The following is a 20,791-nucleotide window of genomic DNA, read 5'->3' as shown; positions in this document are numbered from 1 at the left end:
AGTCTGTGTGCATCCGGGATAAGTGAATTTTTTACAGTTGTATGCTATCTATGTGAATGACATTTGTTCCTTTAGATATTAGGTGGTTCCAGGGAAGTTTACTTTGATCATGTAAGATCGTGATGTATTTAGAGATGAATTCCCACTTCAATTTGAACCTGAAGGAGAAAATAGCTAAGTTAGATGTTGGAAGCAATGTATAGAAGTTACTAGAAACATTAGAATCGTTAAATGATGATTGACTCACCTTGAGCAGCATGTGAACGTGTTGTTACACAGACGGAGCCGGACGAAGTGTGTGAGCAACGGTAAAGGAGGTTAGGGGAAGGCGAGGGGAAGGAAGGAGGCGGAGCACTTGCGGGGGAATGGAACTAAGGCGGGGCGGAAGGATGGGGTAGTGGGGGTAATTGACGGGAGTGTGTATTCCGGATTACTTGGAAAATCGAACTGTGTTTCGATAGTTTGGTATTTTTAAGCCAATCGATTAAAAGATCAAAAAGGATATTGGGTTTCTCGTAAATCTCATTTAAATTATAATTGGGGTTAAAATATTGGTCGCAGTTGATGTAACAACTTTCAATGATATTCATTGTGGGTCCCTTGTTTACTGTTTGAAGAACTTCCATATCTTGTTCAATGTCGGTAAATTTGTGATTAGTGTCGTGCATATGTACACCCATGGCGGAGAACTTATTGTGTCTCATCGCGTTGACCGCCTAAAACCAAACTCATAAAAGAAAAAGAAAAACTCATATTTCAACCACCTTCACTTATAATAATGACGTCCACAAAATCACCAACCTTTTCCGAAAACACAACGTAAGAATTTTATTCAAAACTAACAATAGAACTTCCGAAATTTTACTGAACTGATTGAGAAATTAAAGGTATTAAACCTACAACCTAACCACTCCCTCCACTCCTTTGACATAGAAAATATGTACCCGAGCATACCAATTTCTAAACTTCCAAAAATCATTGAAAATAATCTAAGTAAATATAGTTCTCTTAGCAAACAAGAAATACAAGATTTCATTCAGCTTCTAAACCTGGTCATCAACAATAATTTCTTCGTTTTTGACAAAATTACATATCAACAGAATGGAATGGCGATGGGATCACATTCATCAGGAATTTTGGCTAATATTTATTTAGATAACTTAGAACATACAAAAATCAATAATAACAACTTTCCAAATATTCTCATGTGGGCTAGATATGTGGACGACACATTCGTCATTATGGATAAATTAATCAAGAACGCGGAATCCACTCTTCAAGACTTGAATAATATTGACCCATACATTAAATTCACACTAGAGTCAGAAACCAATAAAGCAATCAATTTTCTAGATATAACTATTATTAGAAATACATCTGGCCTGTCTTACAAAATATATAGGAAACCTACACAAACTGCTAACACTATACACAAAGATTCCATACATCCCATAATGCACAAACGTGCAGCATACAATAGCATGGTATATCGACCCTTCGCCATACCCACGGCAAAGAAAGATTTGAATAATGAACTTAATACCATAAGGGCAACTGCTAAGTTCAATGGGTACAACAGGCAATTTATAGAACAAATAATAAACAAATATAGGTACCGGCCTAAAACCAAACCCATAAAAGAAAAAGAAAAAACTCATATTTCAACCACCTACACTTATAATAATGACGTTCACAAAATCACCAACCTTTTCCGAAAACACAACGTAAAGAATTTTATTCAAAACTAACAATAGAACTTCCGAAATTTTACACAACTCTGCATCAATCAATACCCCCAGTATCTACTCCAAATCTGGAATATATAGACTAAAATGCAATGGATGCAGCAGCTCCTACATAGGTCAAACAGGACGCAACTTTATGATTAGATATTCGGAACACGTCAACGCGATGAGACACAATAAGTTCTCCGCCATGGGTGTACATATGCACGACACTAATCACAAATTTACCGACACTGAACAAGATATGGAAGTTCTTCAAACAGTAAACAAGGGACCCACAATGAATATCATTGAAAGTTGTTACATCAACTGCGACCAATATTTTAACCCCAATTATAATTTAAATGCGATTTACGAGAAACCCAATATCCTTTTTGATCTTTTAATCGATTGGCTTAAAAATACCAAACTATCGAAACACAGTTCGATTTTCCAAGTAATCCGGAATACACACTCCCGTCAATTACCCCCACTACCCCATCCTTCCGCCCCGCCTTAGTTCCATTCCCCCGCAAGTGCTCCGCCCCCTTCCTTCCCCTCGCCTTCCCCTAACCTCCTTTACCGTTGCTCACACACTTCATCCGGCTCCGTCTGTGTAACAACACGTTCACATGCTGCTCAAGGTGAGTCAATCATCATTTAACGATTCTAACGTTTCTAGTAACTTCTATACATTGCTTCCAACATCTAACTTAGCTATTTTCTCCTTCAGGTTCAAATTGAAGTGGGAATTCATCTCTAAATACATAACGATCTTACATGATCAAAGTAAACTTCCCTGGAACCACCTAATATCTAAAGGAACAAATGTCATTCACATAGACAGCATACAACTGTAAAAAGTTCACTTATCCCGGATGCACACAGACTGAATTATGTAACGAACAGCCGGAATTTTAGGAATTTTATATCACACCAATTGTATCATAATTTATCGTATTTCGTGTATCACCACCTTAATTGTATGTTATTTTATAATGTGTGAAAAAATGCCTTTTAGATGTTTTAGGAATATATATCTTGTTTTAATTTGTACTCAAGGCTGATGATGGCACACAGATGCCGAAACTGTTACCATTTGACTATTTGACATGTGATTAAATCACAATAAAACGTCATTGTATTGAATAGGTGGACCTTGAAAGAAATTAATTTTGTTGTTGAGAGGCTAGAATAAAAAGGAGAAGCCAGAATACGAGTATTTTGGGATTACTATTATTGGTTTTGAATGCAATGTTGAAATTTTGTTATCTTAAAATGTTGGTGATTTGGTGAATATTGTTATTGTTGTAAGTGAAGGTAATGCCAAAATACTCTTCAATACGAATTCTGTTAATAATAACACTGTAAATACAATCAGGGGCCTATTCCACAAAAGTATGGTCTTGTACATTACAAGTTACTAGTGTGGGTTCTTGTAATGTATGGAGTTGTACATTTCTGTTCCACAAAAGATTGAAAGTCTCTTGTATATTACCAGTGAATTGTTACAAGTTTTACAAGTGATGACATATCAATAACCATACTACATCATAGCATGAATCAGCTGTTTATCTTCGTATTCCATTCGTTAAATTAGGTTATGCTTGCCTCATTTATTGTAATTTTGTATTTTAAGGTAAGTTATGCAGCAAAGATTCAAAGAACTCTCATATTTCTGTGAATTTCTTAATGCTACACTGTAATTTTTCAGTTTATTTCTTTCACGATAGGAAATTACTCCGTTATTATCACTCATTCTGTTCTTCCGCCATCCTCGCATATGTTCCACGATAGTCTGACATACTTTGATCTGTCATTAGGAATCAGATGCCGCTAGTAACGATATTCGGTCGCCAAACTTAATTGTTACCAAACTGCAAACTCTGCATGAATTGTTAAAATGGTGTCAAGAGAAACGAAGTTATTCATTTTCAAGGAAATAAAAAGAAGGAAAGATATTCTTTTTGGTGCATTCAGTGAGAGTCTGAAAAAACAAGACAAATATTTGACTTGGGAAAAGCTCATGGAGCTTTTGAGGGGAAATGTTGGACATATGTAAGATATATTTTGCTCATTAATGATTCCAGGAATGTCCTTCCTGGAACATGTTTGCTCAGTATTTTCAGGCCAACAAACAATTTGAGGAAATTTTATATCATTTATTGCAGCTATCACAGAATGTGTTGACCTACAGACCGAAGATTTTGCCATCCCATGCATATCTGCAATACCATGGCACTGGCCACCATTTCCTAGCCAATGTAGTGTTGTTAGTAACTGTTGTTTAGCAGAGAGATTTATTTCTGTAGTAGGATGTTTAAACTATGCTCAAGTTCTTCCACTTGTATTGTGCTTAACCTAAAATGTTCATTGTATTCAAATAGTGTTAAACTGGAAATTTATTATTTCCCTGTACAAACAGTAGTTTTCATTTTCATCACCATCACCATCATTACTGCTAGACCATATATTTATAAAAATGTATCTGAAATAAATATATTTAAATAGCACTAGTACATTTATATATTATTGTCCTTTTACTGGTAGAGAATACTGCCCAATTCACTAGTAAGTTACAAGTACTAGTACTTTTGTGGAACACACCCATAAAAATTCACTGGTAAGTATGGAGTAGTTAAGTACAACTACAGAAAATTCTTTTGTGGAACAGGAACTCTGGTATTTGTACTAATTACTAGAGAATTTACTTGTAATGTACAAGACCATACTTTTGTGGAATAGGCCTCAGGAGTATACGAGCTGAAAAGCACAGAATGTGAAGCCACCACTTATATAGGACAAACTGGCTTTACCACACGTTACAAGGAACACAATGTTAATAGATACAGAAACTTTTCTGCGATTATTGAACACATGAAAGACAATAATCATAACTAGGGTCCGGATTATTTAAAAATGCATATGCAAATGCATATTTTGAATGTTAGTGCATATTTTGAACATTAGTGCATATAAAGATATATCTTTGCTTTCGTGTGTGATCGATTATTTAAGATTTCTGAACGAAGTGAATATTTAATGAAATCTACAGTATATGTTGTACACTCTTTGGCAACACTAAAAGCCTTCCCCATTCAAGAAAAAATGCTTTCAGTGTTGCAATACAAGCAGGTATACAGATAATGATCCTTTTCACAATAGCTACGGTATTTCCTTCTTTCTGACATTCCTTCCTACTTACAGTAGCCTCCCAAGGTTTGCTTAAACAAGTGTGTTCATGTGTTAACTTGCTCTTCGTCTATTGCAGTGCCATTTCTTCTTCTTCTTTATCTGCTTACCCTCCGGGGTCGGTTTTTCCCCTCAGACTCAGCGAGGGATCCCACCTCTACCACCTCAAGGGCAGTGTCCTGAAGCTTCAGACTCTGAGTCGGGGGATACAACTGGGGAGGAAGATCAGGTACCTCGCCCAAGCGGCCTCACCTGCTATGCTGAACAGGAGACTTGCAGTGCGATGGGAAGTTTGGAAGGGATAGACAAGGAAGGAAGCGGCCGTGGCCTTAAGTTAGGTACCATCCCGGCATTTGCCTGGAGGAAAAGTGGAAAACCATGGAAAACCACTTCCAGGATGGCTGAAGTGGGAGTCGAACCCACCTCTACTCAGTTGACCTCCCGGGACTGAGTCGACCCCGTTCCAGCCTTTATACTACTTTTCAAATTTCATGGCAGAGCCAGAAATCGAACCCGGGCCTCCGGAGGTGGCAGCTAATCACACTAACCACTACAACACAGAGGCGGACCGCAGTGTCTTTTACCAAATTAAAATGTAAAAATGCCTAAAAATAAGAGCTCTAGGTCTTTCTTTTTTTTAATTAAACTGTGGATATCAGGTAATAGTAGACTATACATGCGACCGTGATGTAGTGTACTGTCAAATGTGCGACAAGAGTGTAAGATGATATAGATGTTGACTCCCTTAGGGAACCTGAAACGCTAGCAACCAGTAATGAGTTAGCTGGAAAATGTATAATGTCCAATAACGGACCATTTATATTGGTAAGAGTGTAAAATGCGATAAAATGTTTCAAATTGAACAGCATTCGAAAACAACTTCACATCTCAGATCAAAAGAACAGAGTACGCATACACATCATTACTTTTAATCAATATGGAAACACGGCGTGAAGTTAGTGCATTTTCCGCTGATATTTGTAAAATGAAATGATATGAAATGGAGTATGGTGTTTAGTGCCAGGAGTGTCCGAGGACAATATTTGTAAAACTTTTGTATGAAGGTTGAAAATCCACATCTACGCTCGTTTCTTGAAAAGTATTGTGTTAATCAAAGGATACCGGATGAATCTACCCTTAGGAAGAACTGTTTATTTTCAATGCATGCTTCTTTCGTGGATTCGATACGATCTGGCATAAGAGAGAGCTGTGTCTGGATATCGGTAGATGAAACAACCAATTCGTGTGGTCGATACATTGCGAATTTCATAGTGGGTAAATTATGTCCAGAAGAACCTGGCAAACCTCATTTACTTTCATACAAGGTGCTAGAAAACTCCAACCACGCTACAGTTGTTAACGTGGCCTAGTGAATCGGGAAGTGGTTGTTACAAAGTGCGCCCTTTAGTCACAGATGCAGCTTCGTAGATGAGGAAAGCTGGTCAGTCTCTTTGAGTAGTTTTTCCAAATCGCATCAATGTCACATGTTTGGCCCATGGATGGTACTGAATAGCAGAAATACACGTACCCTTAATCCATCAGTCAACAAACTAATTTCAAGTGGTAAAAAATCTGATCCTAAAAACACCAACTCGTGTACAGTTGTACAAAACTCATCTGCCTCAGGTTTCTCACAAGATAGGGTACTTGGTTATCTGCAATATCGTTCTACCAGGGGAACTTTAATCAAGTGAAACGTGTAGTTGAAAGTACTGATGATAGTGATACTGTGAGTATTCATGAAGCAAAGTGCGCATTTGAATCTGAAACTGTATATAAAGATATCACTTTCGTCCATGTGCATTATTCGTCACTTTCGAAGGCGATTAAGGGCCTAGAAACTCGTGGTGCACTCCTACACGAATCCCTTCAATTAATTCAAAACGCCCGTTAGTTCTTTAAATGGTGAACATGGTGAAACTGGAGAAAAGGTTAAAATGAAACTCAGTGCGGTGTTGGACTCAAACCCAGGACTGAAGACGATCCAATCCATAATTAACTACATAAGTGGAATCAGGCAGTCTTTGCCAGAAGAATGTTCCGAGCAGTCAGTGCCAGTGTACAAATATTTCTCAGTTACGTCCGTCAACGAAGAACAATAATTTTCAGCGTATAAATTAATTCTGTCCACCAATAGAAAGTCATTGATATCTGAAAACATTGAAAAAACTGTAGATAACCTGCTGCCATGCATCATTTTGTAAGGAATGAACCATGTTTATCAATTTAACACTGAGTTTTATTTTTAGTTAAATCTTATAAGTAAATCATTTGCATTTTCAAACTTCCATGCAATATAAAACAAATCTGGGTCACACTTGAGGGGAAAAAATTCATTTTTCATAGATACACAAATGTAAAATTTAGTGGAAAAGTTATCTTTCTGTAAAAAGCGGAAGAATGATCTAACCTGTAATTACACATAAATGCTACAATAAAATGAAAAAAATATTCGGCATCAAGTAGCTTTTTCTTACACACATTGTGTGCTTTGCTATCCACACAAAGTTTGAATTAAAAGTTGCCTGTCTCCTTGATAATTATGTCTTCCTCAACTTCTCTGCATTTTACTTTCTTCAAAGTATATAAAACCCAAACCAAGCCCCATGGCACTACAGCCCTTGAAGGGCCTTGGCCTCCCAAGCGACCGCTGCTCAGCCCGAAGGCCTGCAGATTAGGAGGTTTCGTGTGGTCAGCACGACGAATCCTCTCGGCCGTTATTCTTGACTCTCTAGACCGGGGCCGCGATCTCACCGTCAGATAACTCCTCAATTCTGATCACGTAGGCTGAGTGGACCTCGAACCAGCCCTCAGGTCCAGGTAAAAATCCCTGACCTGGCCGGGGATCAAACCCGAGGCCTCTGCGTAAGAGGCAGACACGCTACACCTAGACCACGGGGCCGGCTCTCCAAAGTATATACCCTACTAAAATCATGGCCTGATCACCATATGTTAGCTGATAGAAGTTCAGAAACAACAACTTCATATGTGGCAAAATCTCTCCACACTGATATCAGCAGTGGCATATATTAACCTAAAAATAATATTTTTAATATAATTACATTGATTTTACAAATCATCATTACTGTACATTGAAGATAAACTGAATTTAAGGACGGCTTACTGAAATATATCACAGAACATTGCTAATGATTCTGAACATAGACATAAATATGTAAACAACTTACAGTACCGGTACACCTTAAGGTTAGATTACTATTCCACTCGTCTGTTGTGTTGGGAATTTCTTCCGCACAGAAAGCTCCTTCCTTCTCTTCTAGGGTTCCCCACCATTCCTCAGTACTTTATTTCTATTATCCTTCCATTAAAATAATGTATGTTAATTCTATGTTTTCAACTTTTTTTGAATTGTTTTTCAGCACTGCTGCTAAGAACTTGCTTGTGTTGATCTGCCATTTTCTTGAAGATAGATCAGTATGTGCCAGAAAGCCAACATTAAATATTAAATAACTCTGCTTTGAAAGATATTTATGTTGTTTTAAGTTAACGACGCCCTGAGTGGGTTAGGATGGATCATGATTTCACTGAAACCTCAACTTTTAATTTCTTGCGGGTTAGATCTTTATTCGGGGTAACCATTCAATTATGAACATCAACAATATTCAATTCCTTGCAACATGCGCAAAACAAGTCATAAGTTCCTCATCAGTCAACTCCACTTCTCCTCACAAACAGGCTTAAACAAACAAGAGCACACACTCACTCACTCACTCACACACTCACTCACTCACTCACTCACTCACATGAACATTTCAACTGATAACCAAACAACAGGAGCTAGAAGACAGAATGTGAGTTCAAGTACTTATTTACTTATTCTCAGTATCACTAACAATTACAATCACTCATCTTCCGGTTTCTCCTTTTCATTGTAGGTTCACGTATAACCTAATTAAGAATACCTGCTTAAATTTAGTCAACAACAACAAAACTTCACAGCCTTCGTTACAGACAATTTTCTTAATACCAATATTGGCCAAAAAAATTAACACATATAATGTGGTATCTTCCAATTCTTTTTTTACGTGGCACCGACACAGATAGGTCATATGGCAACGATGGGACAGGAAAGGTCTAGGAGTGGGAACGAAGCGGCCGTAGCCTTAATTAAGGTACAGCCACAGCATTTGCCTGGTGTGAAAATGGGGAAACCACGGAAAACCATCTTCAGGGCTGCCGACAGTGAGGTTCGAACCTACTATCTCCCGAATACTGGATGCTGGCTGCACTTAAGCGACTGCAGCTACCGTGGTCGGTCTTCCAGTACCCATTGGAATGTTAAGGTCTGCCCACATAGATCTTTCAATAAGTGGTGTCACACTCAAGCATTTCATCAAATCAAAGAAAATATTTTAAAGATTTTTAATGACTCACATTTATTCTTGCATCGTTGTTAATTATTCTAACACTTTTAAATATACACTAAATACTACAATGTGCCAATTTTAATGGCAAAATTTTGTAAATACTCAAATAATTGTATTTTTCTAGCTGAAGATGGCACAAACTGAGCCAAAACATGTCCCAGTTTTTATATATTCATTATCTGGACATAAATAGTTTAATGAAGTATTGAATAGGTGGAATTCAAAGTTTATATTCTACTCAGGGATAAACATATTTTTAATACTAGTGTCAATATGGAATTAAAACAATACAAAAATTGATGACGTCAGAACTGAGCAGGTGAAACAATTCTTTTATCTTGGTAGTATGATGCTGTTTGAGTCATCAGTCCATAGACTGGTTTGATGCAGCTCTCCATGCCACCCTATCCTGTGCTAACCTTTTCATTTCTACGTAACTATTGCATCCTACATCTGCTCTAATCTGCTTGTAATATTCATACCTTGGTCTACCCCTACCGTTCTTACCACCTACACTTCCTTCAAAAACCAACTGAACAAGTCCTGGGTGTCTTAAGATGTGTCCTACTATTCTATCTCTTCTTCTCGTCAAATTTAGCCAAATCGACCTCCTCTCGCCAATTCGATTCTCTTCATGTGTGATTCGATCTGTCCATCTCACCTTCAGCATTCTTCTGTAACACCACATTTCAAAAGTTTCCATTCTCTTTCTTTCTGAGCTAGTTATCGTCCATGTTTCACTTCCATACAATGCCATGCTCCACACGAAAGTCTTCAAAAACATATTTCTAATTCCTATATCAATGTTTGAAGTGAGCAAATGTCTTTTCTTAAGAAAGCTCTTCCTTGCTTGTGCTAGTCTGCATTTTATGTCCTCCTTCTGCCATCGTTAGTTATTTTACTACCCAAGTAACAATATTCATCTACTTCCTTTAAGACTTCATTTCCTAATCTAATATTTCCTACATCACCTGCCTTCGTTCGACTGCACTCCATTACTTTTGTTTTGGACTTATTTATTTTCATCTTGTACCTTTTACCCAAGACTTCATCCATACCATTCAGCAACTTCTCGAGATCTTCTGCAATCTCAGATAAAATAACAATATCATCGGCAAATCTTAAGGTTTTGATTTCCTCTCCTTGGACTGTGATTCCCTTTCCAAATTTCTCTTTGATTTCCTTTACTGCCTGTTCTATGTAAACACTGAAAAGGAGAGGGGACAAACTGCAGCCTTGCCTCACTCCTTTCTGGATTGCTGCTTCTTTTTCAAATCCCTCGATTCTTATCACTGCAGACTCATTTTTATACAGATTGTAGATAATTCTCCGTTCTCGGTATCTGATCCCAATCACCTTCAGAATCTTAAATAGCTTGGTCCAATCAACATTATCGAATGCCTTTTCTAGATCTACGAATGCCATGTACGTGAGCTTGTCCTCCTTGATTCGATCCTCTAAGATCAGGCGTAAAGTCAGGATTGCTTCACGTGTTCCTACATTTCTTCTGAAGCCAAATATTGATCATCTCCCAACTCAGCTTCAACTTGTTTTTCCATTCTTCTGTAAATAATACGTGTGAAAATTTTGCAGGCATGAGATACTAAACTAATGGTGCGGTAGTTTTCACATCTCTCAGCACCGGATTTCTTGGGAATAGGTATAACGACATTCTTACGAAAATCGGATGAGACTTCTCCTGTCTCATACATCTTGCACACTAAATGAAATAACCTTGCCATGCTGGTTTCTCCTAAGGCAGTCAGTAATTCAGAGGGAATATCATCAATTCCAGATGCCTTGTTCCTATTGAGGTCACTCACAGCTCTGTCAAAATCTAACCTAAAAACTGGGTCTCCCATTTCATCAGCATCAACAGCCTCTTCATATTCCAGAACCAAATTATATACATCTTTACCTTGATACAACTGTTGGATATGCTCCTGCCATCTTTCTGCTTTGTCTTCTTTCCCTAGAAGTGGCTTTCCATCTGAGCTCTTAATATTCATACCCCTAGATTTCCTTTCTCCGAAGGTTTCCTTGATTTTCCTGTATGCAGCATCTACCTTTCCTAAACCATACAACCTTCGACATCCTTGCACTTCTCCTTCAGCCATTCTTCCTTAGCTACCTTGCACTTTCTATCCACTTCATTCTTTAATCGCCTGTACTCCTTCTGCCCTCTTCAACATTCTTGTATTTTCATCGTTCATCAATCAGGTCTAGTATCTCCTGAGTTATCCACTGATTCTTAGTTGATCTTTTCTTCCTTCCTAACATTTCTTCAGCAGCCCTACTGACTTCATTTTTCATGACTCTCCACTCTTCCTCTATAGTGTTTCCTTCAGCCTTTTCATTTAGTCCTTGAAACAATCCCTCACACTCTTTTCTTTCAACTTGTCTAGATCCCATCTTTTTGCATTCTTTCCTTTCTTCAATTTCTTCAACTTCAGATGGCATTTCATGACCAACAAGTTGTGGTCAGAGTCCCCTTCTGCTCCTGGGAAAGTTTTGCAATCCAACACCTGGTTTCTGAATCTCTGCCTAATCATAATGAAGTCTATTTGATACCTTCCAGTGTCTCCAGGTCTCGTCCACGTATACAGCCATCATTTGTGGTGTTTGAACCAAGTATTGGCAAGGACTAAATTATGATCAGTGCAGAATTCAACCAGCCGACTTCCTCTTTCGTTTCTTTGTCCCAATCCAAATTCTCCTACTGTACTACCTTCTCTTCCTTGGCCTACCACTGCATTCCAGTCTCCCATCACAATTAGATTCTAGTCACCTTTTACATATTGTATTAAATCTTCTATCTCCTCATATATTCTTTCGATTTCTTCGTCATCCGCACTATTGTGGTGGGCATTGGTTTGGTGTCTATCTTGACGACAATAATTATTTCACTATGCTGGTCGTAGTAGCTTACCCGCTGCCCGATTTTCTTATTCATTATTAAACAAACTCCTGCATTTCCCCTGTTTGATTTTGTGTTGATAATTCGGTAGTCGCCTGACCAAAAATCTTCTTCTTCCTACCAACGTACTTCACTTATACTAACTACACCTAACTTTAGCCTATCCATCTCCCTTTTCAGATTCTCTAACCTACCACAACGATTCAAACTTCTAACATTTCACCCTCCGACTCGCAAAATGTCAGTATCCATCTTCCTGATGTAGTCCCCACCCGGATATCCGAATGGGGGACTAGTTTACCTCCGGAATATTTTACCCGAGAGGAAGCCATCATAAGTACGTCATTCATACAGAGAGAGCTGCATGTCCTCGGGAGTTAGTTACGGCTGTAGTTTCCCGTTGCTTTCAGCCGTGTAGCAGTATCAACACAGCTAAGCTGAGTATTATTACAAGGCCGTATCAGTCACTCATCTAGACTGCCGCCATTGTAACTACCGAAAGGCTGCTACACCCCTTTCGATGAACCATTCGTTAGTCTGGTCTCTCAACAGATACCCATCCAATATGCTTGCACCTGTGGCTCGGCTATCTGCATCATTGGGACACGCAAGCCTCCCCACCGCGGCAAGGTCACTGGTTTGCAGAGGAGGGGTAGTATGATAACAGAGTATAATAGATGCTTTCTGGAAATAAAGAGAAGAATAGCACTGGCCAAACAGGCGTTTATGATTAAGAAAAACATCTTAACCAGCACACACATGAACATACGGTAGATGCCAGAAAATCCTTGGCAAAATCATTTCTATAGAGTACATTGCAGTATGGAAGTGAGAGTTGGACTCTGGGTGAATTAGAAAGGAATCAAGCTGCTGAAATATGGATGAATACTTTGCATTGTAGTGATTTTCTGTTATTAGTAAATATATACATAGACTATACATGGAGTAAAAGTGGACAGTAACTAAAAAATACTAGGTGTCCAAATTTACCCCCAGCATAATCAATCATTTACGTAAGGACACATATATAATAACCTATATTCATTATTTACTTCAATACTATCTTTTTCTTCTAAAAGCTAATAGTGTATGTTTGCATTTTCGTTCCTGAATTCATTTAAATCATTTTGGCTAACGTTTTAAATATTGAAAAAAGAAAAATGCCAACATAAGTGTCCAAAATTAACCCTTATGATGGTACTTCAACACCCTTCAGCTCATAAAACCTTACCTTCCAGTTTTGTTGTAAACTGTGTCACATCACAAGGTTCATCAGAAGAAATGACAGTCACTCCTTGGTACCGGTCAACATTCCCAGTAAACAAACCCTCCAATGCTTGATTATTCATTCTAGTTGAACTTGATGGATGATGATTTTTTAGGAACCTACAAAGAAACAAAACTGGAATATTAGAGATGGGGAAAATTGAATGCTTAATGTTCCATTCCGCAACTACAGGATGATTAATGGGAAGTTTTTGCCACTAACAAAGCTGACTGTTGAAGACATTCTGAGTTTAAAATGTCACAAATGTCCAATACTCAATACCTATAGAGTTACAACAATTTGAAAGTTGTTTGTAAAACATACTTCGAGTCCTTTCATTGGCAGGGTAGTATAAAATAAAATTAACTCCTCACAAATAATATTTTACTTAAATGGCTCATATTCTGAGCTCAACATATGTGTAGAATTCCTTAATTGTTTCATACAAATATTTTTCATTTTTTAACTACAATAGTAAAAGTTTCTGATGAAATCATAACAACTGAGAAAAGAACACAGGTATTTTTAGCTTTAAACGTTGTCAGCAATCAGCTCCATATGTGGCAGTACATTTTTATGTTATTGGTTTTTACGTTCTAATAACTTCTTACGCATTTTTTGGAGATGCTGAGATGACGGAATTCAATCCCTCAGGAGTTCTTTTTTACATGCCAGTAAATCTACCAACACAAAGTTGACGTATTTGAACACGTTCAAATACCACCAGACTGAGCCAGGATCAAACCTGCCACGTTGGGATCAGATGGAAACTCAGCCTGATTTTCCATTCTTCAAGTTTCTCTGCTTTCCGTTTCATTTCGTAGTAGGAATCACATCTCATGTCATCTATTATTTGCATCATGTACTCTAATCTCGGCCGCCCTATAATTTTTCCCTCTATGGAACTCTATTATTTTCTTCAATAACCCATCATGTCTACGTGCAAGGGCAAGTCAATAAGTATCTGCAATATTTTTATATTTTACTAGCTGCTGTACTCGCACATCACTACAGAATTCTATGTTAGGTAGTGTACACATTGTTGATGATGATACTGATGATGATAATGCTTGTTGTTTAAAGGGGCCTAACATCTAAGGAACATCTAATGGAACAAGATGGACAACATAATACGATATTATCCCCATCAAATTTGCTGAATTTAAAGCATAAATCTACAAGCCTGTATCGAGTACTTTATTAGAAAACGAGGGTGAGATTTTGCCATCAGCGAGCTGTTTCAGTGTGTATAAACTGGATTGACAAGTTCCTAGCAAGAGCACAGTATTGATCGCCGGACACGTCGATCGAAGCCGGGGGAAGGCTACGTGGCCGACAGGTTTCTCGAGGAACGCTCCGCGCGTGTGCAGGTGAGTGATTACTTCTACAAAGATCCAGAATAGTCTCAGCCAATAAAATGGGACACTTACAAAACAATAACCTTCCTCAAAAGCGACAAACCCCCGAGCCTAAACAACAAGATTTTGAGCACACATTCTCTTATCCCCTTATTACTTCGTCTTTCGCACAGCTGATTTCAACCTGGACTACGTCTTATTTAACAAGGCTAAATTCTTACGGACAGCAGCCTACTCTGCTATTTGAGCTTACAATAGTCGAACATTACCGTGTGGAGTATTTCAAGCTTCAAATATAAGTTAAGTGTAACATTCAACGCTTCACTACAGTTTCGACTGGGTCGTGCACTCTAATATTGATTGTGTTAGTTACAGCTAAAATTCAACCTGCATGAGGAGAAGACTCAATTCATCGGCTATCATCATCAACCTCAAAATATATACAGCTATATCAAGAGGAACATCATTCTCATCGTGGGACATCAACTTCCGTGCCATCATGAATTGCTAAACATGTAAGGCGATTCTAGCATTGGGAAGGTGTACGTGATGGAGCCACTGGAATGGTGAATACGTCAACCAGGAATCGAACCTCATCATAAAATTTGAGTACTATTTTTGTAATATATATATATCCATCTGTGTAGAAACTAGATTATCTTTCTTCTCTAGCAAGTCGTTCTATTAAAATTTGCAGTATTTAGATATATTTTCACACTTCCATTCTTGATGGTGGCAAGGTAGACTAGTTACACGTGTGAACGAGATCTTGAACTCAGAGTAGTTTAATGTAGCTGATCTTCTGAATGATTTTTCAATTGCAGATCTATGCTTAAAAATAATTGACCTCACATTTAATATTTGATTTAGACTACGACTGTGATACTTTGAGGTACTGTGAGATGGAATTAGATGTGATCCCAGTGATTAGAGTTTCTGAGTTTCATCTTTGCATTGACCAATAATTCTTTAGGATTGTGTCATCTGTCTTCAAGTTAATTTCGAGACTGCTGATAGATATAATAATAAGGAGAAAAAGAAGAAGTATAAATTACAAGATTGGGTCGTAAGCCATAAATAGTGATGGATTATTCTTGAATAAATTATTTAACGTGCTCTATTTATGAAGTTGCCTGGAATATTAGTAATCCCATGGGATAAGATTATAATGTTTTTGAAGCTTGTGTCTTGGGAACACAGCGTGTCACTGTAATTTAGAGCACGTTTTGGATATATTTCTTATGTGTAAGAATAAAAATAATTCACTGAGGCTTACCGACCACATGCTAGTGATTTGAGATGACCCACCTGATGGTAGTGATTATTGTTTTCTATCAGATCTTCGAATAATACTCTTAAACTAGGACTAATCGCCGCCGTATGTGAATAATTCACTCTGTAAAAGTGATACTCTAATTCAATCACATACCACAGGCTAAGTCGAGTGTGTTTAATTGACCTCTGTTCATCCATGCGATTTCACTGACCTGACCACGTGTAAAAATCATGCAATGATAAAATTATGCCCAGGATTCGACTGTAAATTATGTACATACATTTTTGTGTAACCATGGTGTGAATGATTTGTGTGAATGTGGTAGTTAGCAATATTTTCTGATGTCAATTGTGAACATCGTGTTTTAATCTGGTCGTGTGTTCATCACAGTGATACAGATTATTTCGGTGTTGTTTTTTGACAATCTGCTGGTTCTGTGGAAGTGTTTAATGAAATATTATTGAAGTTATAGTAAGGTAATGACAAGATTTATGTTTTCTTCTCTTTTTGAATTTAATTGGTGTCAACCAGATAATTACCATGTGGCTAATAAAACTGGAAATTTTGAATTTATTTTGTTATTGAGAAATAGGAGAAGGTCATATGCCAGTTATTCTGTAAATGTTCGAATGAGTTAGGAAAGGCACCGTTACATTTAGTTTCCAATTTCTGAAGCCCGTGAAGGCTTAATTTTTTATTTATTGTCTTTTCAGAGCATAACCTTTGCCTACGCAGATGATATAATTTAATTTCTGTACAGTCCGTTCTGAGAAAAATCAACTTTGTGAAAGAATTATTGTTATCAGCAAGAGTATTTTGTTTGTTTATATGTGCTTATATATAATGAATGTCAGAAATGTTGTTTGAATTTGTTATTTTGTTTGGTCATCATTCCTATCCCTTTTAAATGCCTCTAAAATAAGGTCAGCCGGTAGACGAACGTTTCCCCTTGGGATCTCTCACTCACTGGCTGGGTTAGCCATAGTAAAAGGGAGCATTTAAAGTGGCTTTTCCCAACTGTGGGGCTTCATTTTAAAACTCTTGAGGTTTTAAAATGGCTTTCCGAACTTAGGGTTTGATATTGTGCTATCCAGTGTTTATGACATTGACAAGATCAGACGACCATTTAAGTTGAGCTGATTCTGTTACATTTACTTGCCAAAATGTTTGTGGCTGATATAAGCACATGATTGAATTTAATATGTGTCATTTATGATAAAGATAAAATTCTTGCTGTTAATTAGAAATTTATGAATGATTTGTGATGATTGATTTTAGATTCAATTAGGTAAATATTCACGAGCGATGTTTGGTAAACTAAATATTCATGAGGTTAATAAATCATTGTCTTTGCTACTGGATGGGATCGATTCCTGATATTCCCGCGTCCTGATCGGAATCCTTCTCATGCTAGTACAGCCATTCAATGATAAATATTGTTAAAATGGAACAACTTCAGCAGATGTTAGTGGAAATGGAAAACAGGCTTAGTGCTAATCAGGCAAATTTAGAGAAGAGAATTAATGACAGTCTTAGTGCTAGTCAGGAAAATATAAGGCAAACTCTTTGCGAAGAATTTAGTGAAGCTCTCAGTACCAATCCGGCAAACTTAGAAAAGTCACTTAGTGATTTAGTGCCAGTCAAGCTAACTTGGAAAAATCACTTAGTGATAGTCAAGCAAGTTTAGGTTTAGTGATCTTAGTACCAGTCAATCTAAATTGGAAAAAACACTTAATGACATTCAACAACAGACTAATGAAAACATAGGAAAACTTCACTCTGATATTAAACTTTTAGTGGCAGGTTAGCCTCAGTACAAAGTGACCTTGTGGTGGTTAAACGCGATTGTGTGACTATGAAAGGTGAAGTAAAGGAAAACATCACCAAAATGATGGCTGAAATGTCTAATGAATTCAGCAAACGATTAGCACAGGTCCAGCAAGACATTATGTGCGGGTTAGATAAATACAAGACTGAAGTCGAGCAATCCTTTCAGAACATACAACATAAAACCGAGGATAATAATTCGGACTTGGCAGCAACGAAGTTGATGTGGACGAAGAGGTTTACCGGACTCAATGAAAACCTTGAACAAATTGAAAAGGGTATTCTTGAGAAAATAAAAACATCCCAAGCCAATAATTCAGAAAGGTTCGATTATTTTTATGAGGCACTTGCGGGAAACCAAGAAGAACTTAAGTCCATAAAATCGACTTTTATCAAGGAGATTCAAAAGGCTAAGGTCGATGCAAAGACAGACACCAAAGGAATTAGGAAGGAATACACTGATGGAATTAAGGAGTTAGTCCAGGAGATGCATTTACTGACAATCCAGAGTGAGAGCATGAGTATGTTACTAACTCACTACTTGAGAAACAGGCTTTATTAGAAAAGTGCATTACCGGGACTACCCAGACATCAACTCCTTGCATTACGTTAGAACAGAACACTTTTAATCCGGTCAATGTATCCCCAGGGATAGCTTCTAACACATCTCAATTAAACACGACTGGTAAAACTCAAATTTTCAATATCATTAGACTTCAGGAGGACCAGGCGAAGAAGTTAAATAATAAGAAGTTAAATAATGTTCGCGGAATCACGCCCAAAAGTTTTATAAACGAATTACAGGACCATTTTCGCGACGCCAAAATCCCTCCTGAAAGGCAGCTCAGAGTCACTGAACGATACTTGGAAAATTCAGTACACACATGTTTGAGGCATTCAGGTTCTCTTTCGATGATTCTGAAGGATTCAAGAAAGGGTTCCTAGAAAAATACTGGAACAGTGACGTCCAGCATAACTTGAAAACCGAACTATATGCCCGAAAGTACGCATCACCTATGCCTACTAAATATTTAGATTTCTTCGCGAGCCAGCTAAGGAAACTTAGAGAGTTAGATTCACCACCAGCTGGGCAGGAGTTAGTAAAGGTCATTATTCGTCAACTACCTCCTGACGTACAACGTATCGTGATTGCCTCTAACACACAAACAGCTATCCAGGCCGAAGCTTTGTTAAGACCGCTGGATATGACCTCGAAGGAACCAGCTCGTCATATTCCTAGTTCGGAGCCCCAAGTTCACCAAATCACGACAGATAAAGAGAATGAACAGACCCCCGACAACCAAGGGAGAAACTGGAAGCGGAAATTTGACGGCAGAAATTCGCCTCGTGATCGTTCACCGATTCACAGAAATAGAACTATGAGGAACTGGGAATATTCACGCACCGTACGTGAATAACCAAAGGAACTGGAGACGAAACCAAGATTTCCGCCAGCCAAGAGGACAGAGAGAATGGCGAGAAGAGGAAAGAGAACGGTATGTGGAGGATCTCAAAAATACCACTCAAGAAAAGGAACGATGGAAAAAACGATCCACAACAAGGACACAAATCCTGATATCGTTGGAGCAGAGAGTCTGCAATACCAAGAAGGCTCAGGGAGCAAGGACAAGATCAATCGAGTCAAGGGCACAGTCAGGGAGCCATCAAAAATAACTCGATGTGAAGTAGAAGATAGCCGAAATCCTAGGGATATAAATGATACATTTCAAGAATGGATCGTCGTAAAGATCGACTCTTGGACGACCAAGGCAGATGATTTACTGGACGAAATGAATCAACCCAATTTTGGGACATCATTAACTTTGCTCATTATTTCAACTCAAATATGCAATGTTCAGGTCAAATGCTTCATAGATACTGGTTCGACTATCAGTGTAATATAACCGCATTCTTAAGGGATCTAAAAGTAAGGAAAGATATACCCATTATCCCTGTATCCCATGTGAATATCAAGGGTATTATTTCTGACAAATCCGTTTCCTGCAAGCAACAGACACTGTTAGACATTGAAATCGGGAAGATGAAATTTCCTCACATATTTCTAGCTATGTCCAACATTAAGTTTAATATTATTCTGGGAGCTGACTTCTTAATGTCGTATCAGACCATGATTCACTATTCATTTTAAGAAAGACAAATTTTCTGAAACTGCCATGTTCAACCCTCAGGAATTAAATGATCTGTATACTTTTTATGGGGACTCAAACGCCTTATCTCCGAGGAAATCAGAAGATCAGGAGGCTACCGAAGAAATTCTGATGGCCATGGACAAAATCTTAGAAGAAGGCGAGAACGATACACGCCCTTTCAACTTAATCAAAACAAAGTCAAGGCAAGCCATAGGGACTGAAGAGGATCCAACTCGACTCCAGAACTTTTTGCTGAAATATAAAAGCGTATTTAATTCCAAATCTGGCCTTATTACAGACTTTAAATACTCGCACCTCGTGACAGACCGGTTACCTTTCAAGAAAAGCCTTATCCGATACCCGAAAAGTTTCACTCCTGGTTAGGCAAGATTATAGAGGAAATGGAGAAAGATGGGATCATCGTGAAAGCACGAACTCCTTTCATTATCCCTTCTAAACCTAATGGATCTTTACGCGTGCGTGGACGTCAGGGCTGTAAATGACAAATTAATTCCGGAAAATGATCCGGCTCCCACATTTAAGGACATCATTCGCAAGTTCAAGGGCATGAGATATTTCTCCTCAGTTGACTTCACGTCTTCGTATTACCACATTCCGCTCGAGAAGAAATCAGGACTACTTACAGGATTCATGTATGACCAACAGAAATATATTATCTGAAGATTGCCATT

General features: G+C 38.0%; 1 protein-coding gene across 2 annotated transcripts in view; it reads right to left on the bottom strand.

Moving 5' to 3' along the window:
• LOC136886263 (uncharacterized) overlaps positions 1-20,791 on the bottom strand; it is a 150,133-nt gene that overhangs the window by 55,057 nt on the left and 74,285 nt on the right. For both annotated transcript variants that reach the window (XR_010861749.2, XM_067158999.2), the window contains exon 2: positions 13,453-13,607. Coding sequence is in view for 1 of the 2 variants with exons in the window: in XM_067158999.2 (XP_067015100.1) it covers positions 13,453-13,607 (155 nt within the window). In the remaining variant the exon portion in view is untranslated. The remainder of the gene's footprint in view (positions 1-13,452; positions 13,608-20,791) is intronic.

Source organism: Anabrus simplex, chromosome 1 (assembly GCF_040414725.1).
Source record: "Anabrus simplex isolate iqAnaSimp1 chromosome 1, ASM4041472v1, whole genome shotgun sequence".
NCBI lineage: Eukaryota > Metazoa > Arthropoda > Insecta > Orthoptera > Tettigoniidae > Anabrus > Anabrus simplex.
Note: the sequence above shows the minus strand (reverse complement) of the source record. Positions and strands in the feature narration are given on the sequence as shown.